The sequence below is a fragment of the Leptodactylus fuscus genome, chromosome 1, assembly GCF_031893055.1.
Source record: "Leptodactylus fuscus isolate aLepFus1 chromosome 1, aLepFus1.hap2, whole genome shotgun sequence".
Taxonomy (NCBI): Eukaryota; Metazoa; Chordata; class Amphibia; order Anura; family Leptodactylidae; genus Leptodactylus; species Leptodactylus fuscus.
The window spans coordinates 172,883,795-172,904,231 of record NC_134265.1 but is presented as its reverse complement, the minus strand read 5'-3'; the positions used below and the strand labels follow the sequence as shown (position 1 = coordinate 172,904,231).

The 20,437-nt window shown below is 41.7% G+C and overlaps 1 protein-coding gene across 1 annotated transcript in view; it reads right to left on the bottom strand.

The window, feature by feature from the left end:
- The window catches only part of MLLT3 (MLLT3 super elongation complex subunit), a 166,651-nt gene extending 147,245 nt beyond the window's left edge, over positions 1 to 19,406 (bottom strand). The window contains exons 1-2 of the mRNA XM_075280347.1: positions 18,595 to 19,406; positions 8,356 to 8,536 (exon numbers count right to left, since the gene is read on the bottom strand). Of these exons, the coding sequence (XP_075136448.1) occupies positions 8,356 to 8,536; positions 18,595 to 18,597 (184 nt within the window). The 5' untranslated portion in view covers positions 18,598 to 19,406. The remainder of the gene's footprint in view (positions 1 to 8,355; positions 8,537 to 18,594) is intronic.
- Positions 19,407 to 20,437: the final 1,031 nt, after the last annotated feature.

Sequence of the window (20,437 nt, the reverse complement as noted above, 5' to 3'; positions counted from 1 at the left end):
CAATGTTTTTTTTACCAAGAGAAAGAAAGGCTCATGAGACCCTGGTAACAGAAATCTAGAGGCTATATTTGTCTCATCATGAGCAAAGCCAGTCTTTGTGAGAGTAGCGGCTTCTCCCCACCTAGCAACAATTTCTAAGTCAGACTTGCAATCACTTCCCTAAGGACAAAGACTGAAATCACAAGGGCAATAGTAACCAAGCAAAGAGTTAGGTGCACTGCACAGAGAAATAAAAGTCAAACTAATTTTCAAATAAATGACATAAATCAGGATGTCCCCAATGATCAGACCGCGTACCAGTACTGGGCTGTGAATCACTTGGTACCGGCTGGCCCAGTCATTGCGGACTTCTTTAGGCTACTAGGTGTCAAATGATGTTCTTATGCTGTTTGTAATACACAGCAATAAAGCATCAGCTGAGACCTGGTAACCAGGACGCACCTTCTATCCGACTCCCAGAAGCTTTGCTATGGTGCCACTGGGACTGGGAGCAGAATAAAAGAAGCACGCATCCTGTGGCCAGAACAAGTCCAAGGAACTGCATTAGTAACCATGCAAATATAATGTAATTCTAATTAGAGTAACTTTATGTGGGGGGGTGGGACTATTACCTGTGGGGGCACGATTAGGCCAGTATTGCAGTAATAGTAACCAACCCCCTGCCAACAGTTAATAAATTACGTGTGTATGTGGGGTCACGATTACTATTACAGTTAGTACCCCCCACTGTTAACAACAGTACCACCACAATGGTTATGTTTTTATCAGGGCACTATTACAGTAATAGTACCCACCCATGTAGTGCCCCACAGGTAGTAGTTTCCCCCCACCCCCACACACAGGTAATATTACAGTAATAATGTCCTAATTAATAACATTGTGTGGGAGGGCACTATTGCCTGTAGTGTAGCTTTACAATTCAGGGAATCATTTAAAGAGGACCTTTCACCACCTCTGCAAAGTCCGGTCCTTTACATCATTTCATGGTTTCTACTCTGTGGATTCCAGTACAGTGCAAAGTTTTTCTCTAGACCATACGGTTTCCAAGCATAAAATCCTCTTAGTTTTGGTGCCTGCAGACTGTCAAGGGATAATGGAAGCTGAAACCCCCAAAAAACATGCTGAAATATATTTTGTGTGCACTACATACAGCTTGTGAAATTACTTCTTGTTATCTGTATTACATTACTTCTAATGGGAACTGAATTGAAAATTCGTTTGTCTCACAAGCCAAATGATTCAGACCCCTTTAAATTTTCACTTTGTTTCATTGCAGCCATTTTCTAAAAGCAAATAAGTTCATTTTATTTCTCATTAATGTACACTCAGTACCCCATCTTCACAGAAAAAAAAAAACTGAAATTTTTGATTTTTTTAAAAATTTATTAAAAAAGAAAAACTGAAATATCACATGGTCATAAGTCTTCAGACCCTTTGCTGTGACACTCATTTAACTTACATGCTGTCCATTTCCTTCTGATCCTCCTCGAGATGGTTCTACTCCTTCATTGGAGTCCAGCTGCATTTAAACTGATTGGACTTGATAAGGAAAGGCACACACCCATCTAAATACAGTAAGACCTCACAGCTCACAGTGAATGTCAGAGCAAATGAGAATCATGAGGTCAAAGGAACTGCCCAAGGAGCTCAGAAACAGAATTGTGGCAAGGCACAGATCTGGCCAAGGTTACAAAAGAATTTCTGCAGCACTCAAGGCTCCTAAGAGCACAGTGGCCGCCATAATCCTTAAATGGAAGAAGTTTGGGACAACAAGATCTCTTCCTAGAGCTGGCTGTCCAGCCAAACTGAGCAATCATGGGAGGAGAGCTTTGGTGAGAGAGGTAAAAAAAGAACCCAAAGATCACTGTGGCTGAGCTCCAGAGATGCAGTAAAGAGATGGGAGAAAGTTCTACAAAGTCAACTATAACTGCAGCCCTCCACCACTCGGGGCTTTATAGCAGAGTGGCGTGAAGGAAGCCTCTCTTCAGTGCAAGACATATGGAAGCCCACAGAGATTTTGCTAAAAAAAAATACATGAAGGACTCCCAGACTATGAGAAATAAGATTCTCTACTCCGATGAGACGAAGATTGAACTATTTGGGGTAAATTCTAAGCAGTATGTGTGGAGAAAGCCAAGCACTGCTCATCACCTGCCCAATACATTCCCAACAGTGAAACATGGTGGTGGCAGCATTACGCTAAGGGGGTGTTTTTCAGCTGCAGGGACAGGACAATTGGCTGCAATTGAAGGAAAGATGAATGCGGCCAAATACAGAGATAGCCTAAAAGAAAACCTCTTCCAGAGTGCTCTGGACCTCAGACTGGGCCAAAGGTTCACCTTCCAACAAGACAATGACCCTAAGCACACAGCTGAAATAACAAAGGAGTGACTTCGGAACAACTCTGTGACCATTACTTACTTGTTCAGCCAGAGCCCTGACCTAAACCCAATTGAGCATTTCTAGAGAGACCTGAAAATGGCTGTACACCAACATTCACCATCCAACCTGATGGAAATGGAGAGGATCTGCAAGGAAGAATGGCAGAGGAACCCAAATCCAGATGTGAAAAACTTGTGGAATCATTCCCAAGAAGACTCATGGCCGTACTAGCTCATAAAGGTACTTCTACTCAATACTGAGTACAGGGTCTGAATACTTGTGACCATGTGATATTTCAGTTTTTCTTTTTCTAATACATTTTCAAAAATATCTACATTTCTGTTTTTTTCTGTCAAGATGGGGTGCTGAGTGTATATTAATGAGAAATTAAATGAACTTTTTTGTTTTAGCAAATGGCTTCAATGAAACAAAGAATGAAAAAATGTAAAAGGTCTGAATGCTTTCCATACCCACTGTAGGTCAGAAATAGCTTTAGCCTGAAAAACCCCTTTAAGGGCAAAGGGCTTTACCGTCACCACTCCTGATATGACCATTTTAATAACTATGATTATTTCACATGAACAATTAATTACAGAGCATGTTTCCCTAGTTTACTATGTTGGCTAAGCCTAAATACTTGGTTAACATCACGCAACGTTCCATCTAGTCTTAGCTCAAGAGATGAGCGAACACTGTTCGGATCAGCCGGTCCGAACAGCACACTCCCATAGAAATGAATGGAAGCACCTGTGACGCCGGCCGGCCGCCAGCAAAGTGTACGTGCCAGGTGCTTCCATTCATTTCTATGGGAGCGTGCTGTTCGGAACGGCTGATCCGAACAGTGTTCGCTCATCTCTAATGACTAGCTCAACAGGAATGAATAATTTAGATGTGGCTTAAGATCTGCAACTCAAATGCAGCAAAATTTTGATGTACAATTCTGCGAGGATGTAAGCCAATAGGTGGTACAAACTTAGCCTAGACAGTGTAAAGCTATGGCAGATTAGTGATACCGCATCAGCCACTGTGATATTATATGGCATATCAGACTGCCCAAGTTTGCACGATTTGTTATTAAATGTGGACTGTGTGGCTTCCTAAACATATATGAATTTATGAAACGGAATGGTAACAGCAAGTTATAACATTATTCATACATTTCTCTGTGGAATAACAGAGAAATGTTATAACACAGAGCTCTGAAAAATATGCTCCAGTATTATCTGATGGGAAAAGCAAGTACTGTATTTACTAACACACGTCAGAAATGGTGACAGATCCTCTTTAGTAGAAATTAGAGGGTTAGGAGCCATCCTTATGAAATTACATTAAAGAGCAATAAAGAACAAACAGGCACTGAGTGTGCATAATGTGTAGATAAAATACATAATAGGATACTTAACATGATAATCCCACAGGGCTTTTACTTTGTTACTTCTACACTATAGACTGCTGCCTAAAGACTTGCTGGCACTTAAAGGCCTTCTTGCCCTGCAGTTACTGGCAATACACTATAAGTGAGGTATAGCAATCCTTAATCGTAGCTATTATCTATACACGCACATTTCTACACCATATTGTGAATGTATTACTAGAAGAAAAAGTAAAAAAAAAAAAAAAAAAAAAAAAAAGCTAGCAACACAGTTGGGAAAAACCCAACAAGACAAGATTTATATTTAGATACAGAGTTGTCATTTGTAGAATTTTATATTAGTGGCCAGAACATTACTCAGTCTTTAGTCAATGAATATTTACTATCTAGCCCATAGCAGAACAGCTTTACCATTTGCTAAGTATGTAACTTTGTATGATTCAAGATGCTGATAAAGATTGCTGATCAAACAAAAGATAGCAGGCAAGGCCATTTAATGCTGAACAGACCCAACAAACCATCTTACTAATAAGAGTTTAGAAGTAGTAAGAATCCTGCCACAATGCAAACAAACTTTTTTTTTTTGTACTGGACTTAAAGGGGTTGTCCCATAACAAGGATCCTATCTATACTGCTAGTTTATGTGGATATAAGACTTTTCCTAAATACATTGCTTTATCAAAACTGCTTTGTTTATCAAAACTGCTTTGTTTGGCCGCTATCTAAATTTATCCACTTCATTGTCAAGTGATGTAGCTGCCTGCACTCAGGGGGGGAGGGAGGGGCTGACAAGCAACAGAGCTCCTCATATAGGGGAGGGGGAGGTGAGAACTCCAGTATTACTGTGCTGTCTTCAGCTTTTCCACTTATCAGCCGGTTTAATTGAATTTGGCTGATAAGGGCTGAGATAAGGAGTCCATTACCTCTGTATGTAATGCAAGCTGACTCAAATCCAGCTCTGCTACATCAGTTTCCACATCTGCGTCATACTGTGGATCATAGCAGATAGCAGAGCAAGTGAAACCCCGCCCACCAATGTGCGAGAAATCCAGGAAATGAAGAGAGTACAGAGCCTTCAGGCTGCAGAACAAGTAGTTATGGGAATACCCCTTTAAGGGGTTTTCTGGGATAAACTGATCTTGCTATTCTAAGCTAACAACTCCCCAAATTACTTAGGTTACCAAAAATCTGTATTTACCTAGATCACTAGGGCAGACATGTAGGCCATGTAGTGGGCAGGCTAGCAAGAGAGACAAGGTGTATGAGGGAGAACAGGAAGAGGAGAGAGGATGGTGGTGAGAGTCCGCTCTGAATGAAGTGCAAGACATCATGTAGTGGGCAGGCTAGCAAGGGAGACAGGGTGTGTGAGGGAGAACAGGAAGAGGAGAGAGGATGGTGGTGAGAGTCCGCTCTGAATGAAGTGCAAGGCATGATGGTAGTTGTAGGAAAACAGAACAGGCAGCTACCTAAGTAAACAAATGCAGAAGATGCCAGGAGCTCACAGAGAACCCCAGAAATCACTCAAAACACAATAAAAGATATTTGGTTGCACTTATCTTATTAAAGGGGCTCTATAATTGGAAAAAGGATTTAGAAAGGCTATTCCACACATACCTTTTGAAAGTAAATTGCCTCAGTAGATTTTGAAAAAGTCTGTTTTTATTCATATGCTAATTAGCTTATCCGTGCACCCCGGAAGTCTCTTAGTGCACTGTCTTCTGTATATACAGCACAGGCTGCTGCTGACTTCTCCTCCCTGCTCTCATACATAGCACACAGCATAGAGAGGAGAGCCGGCTGACAATTTCGAGTGCATGCTGGACCCTAACTAGCATGTGAATAAAAACAGATTTATTCAAACACTACTGAGACAATTTACATACAAAAGGTAGGTGTGGAATAGCCTTTCTAAAGCATATGCAAGAATGTGATTAGTTAAAAATGACTTTTGCCAATAATAATAATAAATTTTATTTATATAGCGCCAGCATATTCCGCAGCGCTGTACAATTTGTAGGGTTCAAATACAGACAGGAAGATACATTACAAAGAAAATAATTTCACACAATGGGACTGAGGGCCCTGCTCGCAAGAGCTTACAATCTATGAGGTAGAGGGGGTGACACAAGAGGTAGCAGGGGTGGCATTGCTTATGCAGAGGTCAGACACTTTTGTCATAGAGGTGACTGTCATTACGTAAACATAAGACTTTGTGAGCCGTCAACAGTCGTGTCCTTTAACATGTGGATGGACCTCCAGCGCTCTGTCGCACCCCATGCAACTGCTATATGCCACTGCTCACATTCCCAACGTTTTCAGCTAATGATCTCAGTTTTTCTTATAGATAGAGCTGGTTGAATCTCAGCTTCATTGTGATAACAAAACCTTTTTTCCAGGTTGTAAAAAACTGATGGTACAGATACATTTAAAGTGACCATTGCCCTTTGGCAAATGCTACAGTTCTACATAATATATTGAGTACCGATTTAAAAAAAACAAACTCTTCCTGGCATGGTTTACAGCATTGCCATTGGGAACGTTATAGTCTGTTTTCTAGTAAAAGGAAGTTAGACCGGTTAATTGATTTATTTATAAAAATGCTCACCAGATAATCCCTGCACAACAGAAGAAAAAAAAGTGAAAGTTACACTTTAACTCCACACATTTGTTCACATAAGCTACAGAATTTTTTCCCCATTCATCCTGATGACTAATCCACAGGAAAGATCAATATGTGATCTTTCGAAGTCGGACACCCAGATCCAGCATGAATAGATCAGCTATTGCAGCAGTCTCCAAGTGACAAAAAGCTCTTAGTGGACAAGTAATAGGAGCCTCGTTGCAATTTCCCATCAGTATCACTACGAAGGTTCCAGCACATGGAGGCTCCTTCAACAGCTGACCCTTACTGGATCCTGGTGTGGATAGGTCATCAGTAAGAAAAAAAACTTGGGGCCAGAAAATAAAAGAATTACATAATGAGCTGTTTGTAAAAGTCAAAAAAAAAAAAACCTTGAAGTTGTGTATAGGTTTTTCATGTACAGCAATTCACATGGAGAATGTACATGCCCCACAAAGCAGAATCATAGAGGTATTATTAAAACTAAACAGAGTTAACTCACATAAATCAATAGAAGAGACCATTTCCAGCAAAGAGATTAAAACAAAGTAGCAGAAACATATACAGCCCACTAAGGGACTAATGCATTTCCTGAAGAATCACATAAATGCGGGCTTAGTGATATTTATTTACACAGAAACTCAAATCAAAGGGTGAAATATGCAATGTATACATTAAATCAAGACAGGAGGTCTGTCTTTTTATACTCTGGAAAGTAAACATTTTACTGTTCAAAAGTTCCATATGTGAGCTGTAAATGTCTTCATCAGGCTCCTTCTGAGAGCCCAGCCAAGCAATACGAGACAATGATCTAACAGCAATATCATTCAACAGATAGAAATATGAGAATGCTGGGGAGAAGCCAGGAAGAACAGCTTTCTGCAACTCTGTTGATACATTTTACATTTATAAGCCTTATAACAAATAACACACTTTACAAATAAACTCTTCCCCACCTCAAGGAAAACAAACTGGACTCTCATAAAGAACCAGTTCTATCATGTAAACTGACACATGAGGACCAAAACCAGGTGACAGTCATGCAGGTTTCATGACAAGGACATCCACATTTTAAAGTCACCATAGGCAGATACTTCATGTGTAGTGCCCTGGGCTCTCTCCACTGAGCACTCCTCAGTTTCTCCCTGAGTGACAGCTCTAGCATCCTATCAGAAGACCAAGCCTGAGAAGTCCAGTTGAGAGATGTCCAGACATTGTACAATAAGCAGCTGCCTCCAAGGCACTTAAAATTGTAGCACCAGGGGCATTATCATTGGAAAAAGTAATTTTTAACTAATCACATACTTGCATAGCCTTTAGAAAGGCTATTTCACACCTACCTTTTGTATGTAAATTGCCTCAGTAGTTTTTGAATAAACCAGTTTTTATTCATATGCTAATTAGCCTCTCCGTGCACCCCGTAAGTCTCTTCGTGCACTGTCTTCTGTATATACAGCACAGGCTGCTGCTGACTCCTCCTCCCTGCTCTCATACACAGCAGGGAAAGGAGAGCAGCCTGACAGCTAACTGTGCACGGAGGACGCTTATTAGCATAGAAATAAAAACGGACTCATTCAAACACTACTTAGGCAATTTACATACAAAAGGGAGGTGTGGAATAGCCTTTCTAAAGGCTATGCAAGTATGTATGACTTTGACAATGATAGAGCCCCTTTAAAATGTGAATCTCTCAGTCATGCAACCTGAGTGGCCATCAACCCATTTGTGTTTATACTGCTCACTCACTCTGTCTTCTGTATAGCACTGTCACTGGTTTGGAGAAGCCAAAGCTCCTAACATACTTTTTAAATAGTTAATACACGGTTTCCTTGTGTTATTAGATAAACAAGAAATCACAGAAAATTTCTACATCAGAAATTGTCATTGTTTCAAAATCATTTATTGTAGAATATCTGCCTAATTATAGTCCATTCACACAAGTTAGATATCAGAGATTTAAGACAGTAAAGTAACTTCTTACCTCGTTTCGGTCTTGGAAAGCTTTCGTGTAAGTGAAAAACAACTTTCTCCACAAAGTGCTGAATGTTACTGTGTTCTGGTCCTCTGACAAATACCATCCAATCGTGAGTGAATCCCTCAAGTGTTGGTTTCTTCCTAACCTGGGCTCGATGACCCAGTTCTAGCTTTACTTGTACAGCACACTGCAAAGAAGAGAACAAACACTTAGAAATTCAGCAGGCAAATGTTCAAAAATGGAATATGCTTACCATACAAAATACCATTTCTTCACTGAAATTTTGGGTATTCTTTTCAAACAAGTTTTACAGTAACTCAAAAGAAAAAATTAGAGCTTCTAACAAAGCTACATGCCACACCACAGAAATGTCACTGAATAAACCATTACCAAGATACTTGGATTTTTTTCCCTTAAGGCTGGTCTTACACGGCCGTAATGATTTTACGGTCCGCAAGTTGCTGATCAGCAACACTAGTTGCTGATTATCAACATAAACACTGTAGACGCCCATGAACTGCCACACTCGCCTATAGAGTCCGTGCAGTGCCGTGAATTCATGGCCATTATGGACATGCTGTATAAAGTGCGGATTAGAGTTGCAGCCCGGCACACCACGGATAAAATACCAGATGGCGTAAGAGGCCGCATTGAATATAATATGTCTGCAAATGGTCCGCAATTAAAAACCCTCAATTGCGGACTTACATTGTAGCCGTGTAAGACCAGCCTAAGGGATGTAGAGAACACAAAAGAGCATGACTATGTCTTCATTCTATCAGGTCTATAAAATTCTTGCCAACCAAGCATGCAACCATAATAAATGCCATTTTAATATTTCTTTTTACATCAGTGGGAAACATTCTTTGAGGTAGGAAGTCAGCTACAAAAACTGGGTTTACACGTTGCTTTTTACTTAAGAACTTCAAGCAGTTTTTAATTTTTACGATGTCTGTAAAAAATAGGCTTCCAAGTTACTGGTTGTTATCATACCGGTGAAATGTATAGTGTCACATACTAGGCAATTATAAATGTCATGCAGTTCTTCAGTTGGAAGGAAAAAAAAAAAGTGCCTTGTAAACCCAGTCTAAAGGTATATGTTAATATCAGACTAATGCCATGCAAAGATCAATTAGGCTAGAATCACTTTGGTTAAAAAACCGGAATTGACTATAATGGATCCGTGTGGTTTCCACAAGAATCATGCGGAGAGAAAAGTGCTGCTTGTAATGTCAGACAGGGAGCTTGATTCAGAGTGTAGAATCACACCCCCTTGCCTGTTCCTGCCTGACACAAATAGCATAACAGGCACCAAAACTAACAAAATTCATTGTTCATGAATGGTGGGGGTAAAAGGAAAAAAAAAAATAATTCTAAAGGGTCAGTTCACACGTGAACCGACCCAGCGGGTTTTGATACAGAGAGAGACGTGGCGAGGGTCATACAGATTACATACCAATGACCTATTCTGTGAATTGGTCAAAACCCACCTGCCGCGACCATCGCGGTTGCGGCTTTCCCCTCCTATGTCGGCTCAAATGAATGAGCCGACACAGGAGGGTGCTGCCGCTAGGCAGAAGCCGTGGCCCAGCGCGCCGCTGCTTCCGCCTGAAGATAGGACATGTCGCTTCTTTTCTCCGCTAGCAGCAGCCCGCTGCTAGCGGAAAAAAGAAGCCCGGCGGTCTGCATAGACCACCATTGTAAAGGGGTGGATTTTGAAGCGAAATCCGCCCCTTTGCCACCGTGTGAACGAGCCCTAACTCTGCCATTATATTTGGAGCTGCACATATTTAATGAAGTAAAGCTGGACTTGTAGGTAGTGAAAGGTCCTCTTTAAGGCAGGGTTCAGAGGGGGTTATTTGGTCAGGATTTTGAAATCAAAATCCTGATCAAAAAAACGCCTCCCATTGAAATCAATGGGAGCCGGTCATTTCTTTATTCCACGAGGGATTTCTTCCCACTCGCGGGAAAAAGCAGCAACATGCCCTTTTTTCAGGCGGATTCCGGGGCCGATTCAGCCGCAGACGTCCGCATGAAGACAATCTCTCCCGACTAGGCCCATTCATTTGGGCCTAATCCGGAGCAGAGTGCCGCGGCTGGATGCCGGTGCACTGCAAAATTTATTAATGTGATGCTCCAATTTTTGAGCATAAAATATTGATCTAAAACAAACCACTCAATTGGTAGCATAAAGAAGTGCTGAATCTAGCAAACAACACGGACTGTACCCCTTTTGGGGAATCTACAGTACTACTCTAGGGGAATATTAATAACATTGTCCCACTAATCCTAATCTAGAGCCAAGGATTTTGTCTTTCAAAAATTTGAATCTATGTGTCAGCACATGTAGCATGTCAATAGTCAAATAATAGGATTAGTGTAGCAGGCCTTTCTACAAGGCTGCTCCTATTACTAGAATAGCACATATCTAGAACTTGGGGACTGCCTCAAATGATCTGCGCAGGGTCTGGGTGTCAGACCCATACAGATTACCGTATTTTTCGGACTATAAGACGCACTTTTTTTCCTCCAAATATGGGAGGAAAATGTAGGTGCGTCTTATAGTCCGAATGTAGTGCTAGGAATGAGCGGAGCTAGAATGTAGTGGGCGGGAATGTAGTGGGCGGGGCAAGCACAGCGCCAGTTTAGTCCCGTCAGTTAGAAGGAAAGCAGGTATGTTACGGTAATTGTCTGCGAGTGGTACCGAATCCTGCAGAGCGTTTGCCATAGCTAACAGGTCTCCGCTGTACATGAGACCCGATAGCTATGGCAATCTCTCTGTGAGAGATAATGTCCCACAGAGAGCTAAAAAAGTGCCCATGATACCTATACTAAGATGTCGGGTCTAAAAGATGGCCGGCGCTCCTGCAGAGCGGTTACCATAGCTACCGTGTCTCCGCTGTACAGGAGACCCGGTGGCTATTGCAATCTCTCTGTAAGAGCGGCCAGAAACTTTTACCTGTAATGTTGCAGGCCAGCTCCCGCAGAGCCAACCTGTTCCTGAGTTTCAGAGCCGCGTGGCACAGGAACAGGTCGGCTCTGCGGGAGCTGGCCTGCAACATTACAGGTAAAAGTTTCTGGCCGCTCTTACAGAGAGATTGCAATAGCCACCGGGTCTCCTGTACAGCGGAGACACGCTAGCTATGGTAACCGCTCTGCAGGAGCGCCGGCCATCTTTTAGACCCGACATCTTAGTACAGGTATCATGGGCACTTTTTTAGCTCTCTGTGGGACATTATCTCTCACAGAGAGATTGCCATAGCTATCGGGTCTCATGTACAGCGGAGACCTGTTAGTTATGGCAAACGCTCTGCAGGAAGGGCCTTCATAGTACGGTCATATAGTGAGCCTCTCCCATAGACTGCAATACAGTTGTATTGCAGTCTATGGGACTTGCAATCAAATGATTGCAGGTTCAAACCCCCTAGGTGGGTGAAAATAAAATATTAAAAATTTTTTTTTATAGCTATGAAAAAAAATATATAAAAAAAAAAATTCAAATCACCCCCATATCCCTAGAATACATATAAAACAAAAACATTACTGTGAAACACAAACACATTAGGAATCCCTGTGTCCAAAAACCCCTGATCTACAAACTTATGAAAATATTTTTCTCGTATGGTGACTGCTGTAGCAGAGGAAAAATTGGTACTATTCCGTTATCGGGCCAGCAGAGCTGTTCAGCACCAGCATCGGGACATGCTGAACTGCTGACTGCTGGCCCGATGCTGGCTGGCACTGGAGCTGTGTAAAGGAGCAGCGGATCACATGGTTCCCTGATGATTAGAAGAGTTTCCATACTTAAAGCTTAAAGTCCCTAATGGTTGTTAATGCTGCTGTTGAGTTCTGTTTACATTGGTGAAATAATATGTTCTGTTATTAAATATTTTACAAATTTTTTGCTTCAAAATTTTTTTTCCTATTTTCCTCCTCTAAAACCTTAGTGCGTCTTATGGTCCGGTGCGTCTTATAGTCCGAAAAATACGGTACATACCAATGACCTATTCTGTGAATTGGTCATCAGTATGAAAACTTTAGATCCAGAAAACACTTTTAGGCTGAGGCCCCACATTGCGGAAGCGCAGCTTTTTTTGTTGCAGCGTTTGATGCGGTTTAGTTGAGCCAAAGCCTAAAAGGGCCACTAAAGGAATGGGAGATATATAGGAAGTCCTTATACTTCTCCCTTCTGCTCAATCCACTACTGGCTTTGGCTCAAAAAACCGCAACAAAATCTGAAAAAAAAAAAAAAAAAAAAGCTGCATTTCCGCAATGTGGGGCCTTACCCTTAAGGGTATGTCCACGCAAAACATACTTACATTAACATGTCCGCTGCAATGTGTCATACCAGCATAGTAAATTTTTACTAATACTTATCCACATGCTGCATGTTTTTCGTACAACTTTCAACCTTTCCGGCAGAAGATCTGCTACAACTTCAGGAGGAATAGCACAGTGAAGACCTCCCAATTACAGGTGGTTTTTGAACAGGCAGCTTTCAGACAAAACTGCTGCGAAATATTACTGCTATGTCATTTAGCTCCATAATGGGAGTGAAAGACTACCTAGGATCAGGCGATGAGAATATTAGCCACTGGAACCACAGATAACGAGACAACTTAGAAAACCTTATCAATACATTTTATCAGGTCAAATATGGTGTTGGTCATGAAACATATTAGTTTTATATCTTCCCAATGTGTTAAACTTAAAACCAAGGCCACACATTGCAAAAGTGAAGTGGGAAAAAGATGCAGTGTGCTTTAGGGTAAGTTGACACTGAGTTTTTTGGTCAGGAATTTGAGGTGGAATCCGCCTCAAAATCCTCCACCAAAAAAAACTTCGAAATAGATTCCCATGTAATTTTTTTTTTCCTGCTAGCGTTTTTTTTCCGCCAGTGGAAAAAAAGAAGCAATATGATCTTTCTTCAGGTGGATTCTGCCTGAAAAAAAAACAAAAACAACAAGAGTCAATAGGAGGTGGAAAAGCCATGTCGCAGTTTTTGACACGGTTTTTGCCAATAACCGCTAACAGGTTTCTCAAAAGTCCATACACTGTGCTGGAGGAAAAAAACCAAAAACGCCTCAGACACCACTCCAAAAAAGCCTCAAGTCAAAAAATGCTTCAAAAAACCATTTCCTAATTCCTGAAGCAGATCTTTTCCTAACCAAATTCCAGATTTTTTTATTGCACAAACCAGAGTTATCATCATTTGTACCAGAAACCTGGCATAAGCTGGTATACATCTCCAATCAGGCAGACGGCGTCTCGGTAAATATGAGGCGCACATTTAGTCAGTGATTGAGTTATGGAGACTGGTGTTAATAATGTCAGTCTTCATAAATCTCCCTCAGTGTTTTTACAGCTAAAATGAACATGCTGCGTTTTTCAAAGCACAGCTTTTCCAAAGCTTTTTTACCCCCTGCAGTGTGTGCAGAAGTTATTTTGCTGGGACTGTAAAATGCTACTTTTTTCCACAAATGCCAAAAACGCTGTGTTTCTGCAATGTGTGGCCTCAGTATCAAGTAGTTTTTATGTAGGTAATCCAAATGTTCAGACAGCAGTTAAGTCTGAATAAAGTGATCCATTTTCAAGCAAGATACCCCTGGCAATTCATGGCAATCACCAATACCAAGCTATATCAAGTAAAATATCCACAAAGTCTGTTACTGAAAGGCCAACATGAAGCTTCAAGGCCATGGTGAGGGCCCTTCAAAGAAAGTTAATGCATTAGCAGTGATCATGTTTGATAAAAGGCCACAGGGCTTTAACCAATTGTGTATTGTCTCTATTATCACCACTCTCCACTTCACGGAAAAGGTCTTTGTTCTTAAGTGAAGACCTAACAAAACAAAGAGGGCATCAGTTACAACACTGATATGTAAGCCAAACATGTAACTTGACAAGCACTGGCATCCCAAAAGCAAACACACCATTAATACACAAACAAACAAGACCTATGGCTGGAAGGCTTAATAGCCATAGGTACTGAATCAGGCTCAGACTGGAAGATGACAAGAGATCCTAGGTGAAGCCTCAGGAGTGTGGCTATTAAGGAACATCCTTATATACTGTACAGTTACAGGGTAATGACAAATAAGGTAATGATAGTTATCCCAGAGCCAAGTGTCTCATAGGCATAATGAAATGTAACTACTGTGTCTGCTTCATATAAACTCAAAGTTTTACTGGAAATCCACAGCAAGACGACTTGAAAGGGCAAATTTATGAAATCTGTCTTAGACTAAAGCCCCACATTGCGGATACGAAACTTTTTTTGTTGCAGACTGTGTTGCGTTTTTTTGAGCCAAAGCCAGAAGTGGATTGAGCAGTGTATATTTCCCATTTCTTTAGTAGCCATTCTGGGCTTTGGCTAAAAAAAAAACACAACAAAATAAGATGTGTTTCTACAATGTGGGGCCTCAGCCTTAAACATACACTATCTTAGTTGCCTATAGCAACCAATAACAGCGCAGCTTTCATTTTTAAAAAGCACTAAGAAATGAAAAGCTGAACTGTGATTGGCTACTATGATATGAACTATTTCAGATTTCTCTTCCTGGCAGCCCAAAGGGGATAAACTGATTGTATACATTCATTTGGGCATGGGGTAAATGCCCATAAAATGGTTATGCCTATCACTTAGTACACTTATATAGACATATGCAATAAGATGCTAACTGGCTTCTATGGGGTAAAGCATGCAAACACTTTCACACAAGTTTTATTAGCATCAAAGTGTAAGGTTGGGGTGTCACTTTGCGCCCCCCATCATCAGTCTGCAGAAAAATACGAGCAGCGCACATGCTGTGATTTCCAAAACCGCAACGGTTTTGGAAATCACAGCAGGTCAATTATACCTATGGAAATATCAGCAGTTTACCTATATGGTAAGAAGAAAGGAGGAGGGCTTGTGATGAAGGACATTTGGGCCATTTTTTGTGATTAAGGAACAATAGTGCTAATGCAAGATACCGAACTATCAGCTGTGAGCATGAGATCTTATTACCTACCAAAGGAACTACCACATGTCCCCACCTCTGCAAAAAAAACCCATTTCTGCCCGTTATGTCTACATGCTGTGACCCCCCCCCCTTCTGTCCTCCAACTGCAGTTGACTGTATTATCAACATTACTTCACACAGAGAACTAAATGATCATGCAGTGTGTCTTTCTTTCTTTTTAGTTGCTATGATTCCTAGGATTTCTCTATCTGCCATGAGCTTGTATGTGTTTCTCTCTTGTTATATACTACTGTACCATCCATGAAACTGTATCACTGAAATTTCCTCATTGAGGGACTATCAAAGGATTATCTTATATGTATAATGTATAATTGAAGTGGAAAGTCCACAGAGGAAGACTTTGCGGACCTTCTGTGAAAAGCAATTGGGGAAAAAACGTGGTGTGTTGCCACCATGGTTTTTCCTGCAGGACGCTATGTGGGGCCTTAGCCTAAAGGTGTTTTTAAGTTAAAAACATTGTGTAAACAACCCTAAAAAACACAAGGCAATCTTCTTGGATCTGGTTAAGTAATGCATATTATCAAACAAAGACCTCATTTGCATTGCATTTCTGAACAAAGTTTGACATTCACATGCTGAACATATCCACAGCTGTCCGTTCAGCATATGCAAGGCTGTTACACAATGTAAAAAACAAAACAAAAACTGTTGTGTAGTAGAATACACTATTCCATGTGTGCATAGGGAAAGAGTAAGTGATAGTATTCTGCCTGGTATAGGGTTTTGCAATGGAAGGCTACTATTGACATACTACTGCTTTCTCTGCCCTAGTAAAATGCAAACCCTCTTGGGCAGGGTCCTATCTCACTGTGTGCCTGTTGAACCTTATATTTATTGTACTTGTTTCTGTTTTAGGTATGTAAACCCATTTCATATGTACAACACCCATGGAATTAATAGTACTCTGAAAACAAACAATAATAACACTATGCCTATATGGAACAACACATCAAAACCTTACCTTAGGGGTATATGCCAGGCAATGTATAATACCAAAGGAAGGTAGTGTAAAAATGGGGATTAAGGCCTCAATCCCACAACAGCGAAAAGAAACAGACATTAAAAAAAACGGATGGAACACTTTAAACGCCCACTTTCCATTAGTTTGTCACATATTTATTCCTTAGTTTTCTGGTTATGTGTCAGTTGTTAATATAGGTTTCAAATCTGTTTGTCTTTAGCAAAAAAAAAAAAAAAAAAAATTATAATGGATGGTAAAACTGACCCATAGACTTGTATTGGTTATAACGGAAAAAAAGGACAAAAATGGGATATGTCCTATTTTTTATCTGATGTTACTCTGAGTCAGTGAAATAGACATTTACTTGACTCCTTTTGTTAAAAAAAAAAAAAAAAAGAAATTCTAAAGAAAAAGGTTATTGCATGTCTTTTTTGTCTTATGCAGGATTCATGCTTTTCTATTGACTTATCCATACATCTTACATCCACCATCTTATTGGTTTTATATTAGATCGAAGAATTTAGCATTACCTACAATTCTGACCAACAATAAGCCTGACCGTAATAAATAAAACATTAAGAAAAAAAAATCTCATGTATGGCCACAGACCGGAGCTAGATATTTATAGGCAACAGGAAGCTTGTGTACCTTACTATTCATCTCACTGAGAGAAAAGAAACCACTAGCAGGAAAAAAGTGTCTTCAGACACTACTGAGTATGAAGTAGATGGCATTTACCTCATGTGCTACTATAGACAATACATGGCCCTGTGTAGTATTACATATGGCGCTATATACGAGTATGATGTAGATGGTATTTACCTCATGTGCTACTATATAGACAATACATGGCCCTGTGTAGTGTTACATATAGCGCTATATACGAGTATGATATAGATGGCATTTACCTCATACGGCTCTCTATAGACGACAATACATGGCCCTGTGTGGTATTACATATGGAGCTACATACGAGTATAATGTAGATGGCATTTACCTCATACGCTTCTCTATAGACAATACATGGCCCTGTGTAGTGTTACATATAGCGCTATATACGAGTATGATATAGATGGCATTTACCTCATACGCTTCTCTATAGACAATACATGGCCCTGTGTAGTGTTACATATAGCGCTATATACGAGTATGATATAGATGGCATTTACCTCATACGCTTCTCTATAGACAATACATGGCCCTGTGTAGTGTTACATATAGCGCTATATACGAGTATGATATAGATGGCATTTACCTCATACGCTTCTCTATAGACGACAATACATGGCCCTGTGTGGTATTACATGTGGCGCTATATACGAGTATGATATGGCCCTGTTTGGTATTACATGGCATTTACCTCGTGCTACTATAGACAATACATGGCCCTGTGTAGTATTACATATGGCGCTATATACGAGTATGATATAGATGGCATTTACCTCATATGCTGCTCTATAGACAATACATGGCCCTGTTTGGTATTTACATATGGAGCTAAATACAATTTACCTCATCTGTTACTCTATAGACAATACATGGCCTTATGTAGCATTACATATGGAGCTACGTAAGAGTATGATGTAGATGGCGTTTACCTCATATGCTGCTCTATAGACAATACATGGCCTTATGTAGCATTACATATGGAGCTACGTAAGAGTATGATGTAGATGGCATTTACCTCATATGCTGCTCTATAGACAATACATGGCCTTATGTAGCATTACATATGGAGCTACGTAAGAGTATGATGTAGATGGCATTTACCTCATATGCTGCTCTATAGACAATACATGGCCCCGTGTAGTATTACATATGGAGCTATATCAGTCATACAAAGGAGCGGGAGCATACATGTGTGTAGCGGTACCGGAGGTAACTGCACACGGTGCGTTTTCATCACATTATTGAGATGTATGTGCACTGGGGCAGTTTCCCATAGCAACCAGTCCCATTGTATAACATGGGCCCAGTGAGGTGATTTGTTACTATGGGAGACTACATGTAAGGCATTAGGAGTAGGCAGGTCTCACCTCCATATGGTAGGAGAGCCAACACTACTGCCTGCCTGCCTGCCTGCTGCACTGAGACAGCCAAGACCCCATGCATGCTGAGACCACCGGCGGTAAAACGTGTATGGGTATGTAAGCCTATAGAGGACAGAACGGTGCAGCTAGGTGTATTCGGAAGACGGTGGCTGTCACTGGCAAGCTTTAACCCCTTGTGCCCAGCACATATTGCAGACAGAGAACGCACCATGCTAGCGGCGCCTCCTGCAGCAGCTTCGGGACCTCCGGGCTGCCTTTATTATGCGGAACACAAACCAGCCGGTAGATCCAAGTGTGACTCCTCCTGATCCCGATCCACCTCCTGCAGGTGCCCGATGAGAATCCACTGTGACCTCCCTCCTCACCAACAGTATTCCTTGTAGCAGGATAATCCAGGTGCAAGACAAGAAAACAAATCTACATAAGATCCAGTTCTCGGTACCGATCCACTCCGCCCGAGGCTGCTCTAATCCAGATCCATGGTTGTGGCCAGCACACACCGCACACCCCAGGTGCTGCCGATCCCAACTCTCAGATCATGCCAATAGACATCCTGCCGCCCCTCCTATGGGCTCCGCACGGTTAGATCCCGGGGATGGGTTCAATCCAGACTCTCTGCCACTTGGCGATGCCGGTCCATATGCCCATGTACTTCCCGTTCGGCTCCAGCGCATGCCCCTTATATCGTATCAGCAAGTGCAAAGGGGAGAGAAAAATGGAAGGAAAAGAATAACGAGGCGCGATAAGAAAGACGGTAAAGATCCAGGTTGATGCTAGCAGCAGTAGTACATAGATGGCAGTGCTGGGGCGGCAGGCTGAGCCGGTCTGCAGAGGGCTGCATTAAGGAAAAGGGTTTGTTCCACCCCCTGTACTCACCGAGCTGGCCATGCCTAGGGGTTGGGGCAGCCTCTTATTCCTCCTCTAAGTTTTATTTGTGCTGCCCTCACCAACTGGGAGGGAGGATCGCAAGGAGGTGGTGGGCAGCTGCAGCGGCTCGATGGCAGCCAGCACCGCTCTCTCTCTTCTGCAGCCCCGTCTATCTGTCTGCAGCTCTCTCCCCTTGTCTCACTACACCGAGCCCGCTGGCTGGCAGATCCCAGGCGCATGCGCACTGCTGCCGCCGCTAGACCGAACACGGCGAAGGAGGGAGGGTTTGCTAGAGAAGAAAGGAAAAAATGAAAAGAAGATGAGGGGGTGGAAGGAAAATCACGTACAAGTCCATGTTGTTGTTGAGTAAACATGAAAAAAGAGAAATGCGATGCAGAAAAGCGCGCCCTTCTGGCCGTGACTAAAGAGTGCCGACATAATAGGGAAAAGGTGAGAGGAAAATGGTGAGGACGTTTCCCTGGAGGAACTGGAGCTCACCATCCTGCCACAAGGTGCACTAGAATGCTTCCCCAAAAGAGAATGCCCTAGGGGAGGACACCCAGTTACCATACCTAAAGGGTGCTGAATGCCCTTGTGGGCTGGTAATACAAAGGTATGGAGCAGGTGCTTGTCCTAGACCGAGACACATGGAGTAAGTTCAGCACTGCATGGCACTTTGAGGTAACAACCTGCTGGCTAATTCCTGGGTATGCCATTGTGTGGTCACTAGTACACATCTCTCTGCAGTTTGATCAAATGATGAAAGGCTTCTTGTGCCAGGATAGAAAATAATAATGATCTGTTTGATAAATACAGAAGAAACTTCCCAGATTGTTCCCATTCAACCGCTAGTAGTCTGGAATTTCATGTTTATGGCAGTGGGTGAGAGCATTGCTGTATAGCCGCATGATATTGTTACCTTTACTCAGTGGTTTCGCTAGAGGGGGTGCCGCCAGGGGCGCACCTCTAATGAGGCAAACTAAGGCAACTCTATCAGAGGGGTGGCATTTTTACAATATTTTTATTTTTTTAACTAATTTTTTTTTTTATCCACTAAAACAGCTCAAGACAGGCTGCACTGAAAACAAGGCTGAGTGGGTCCTGTTCTGGGTTGGCTTAGGAGACCTCTGCATCTCGACATAGGCGGTGTGAGCGTAATCCGCTCTAAGTATCACCATATTGAA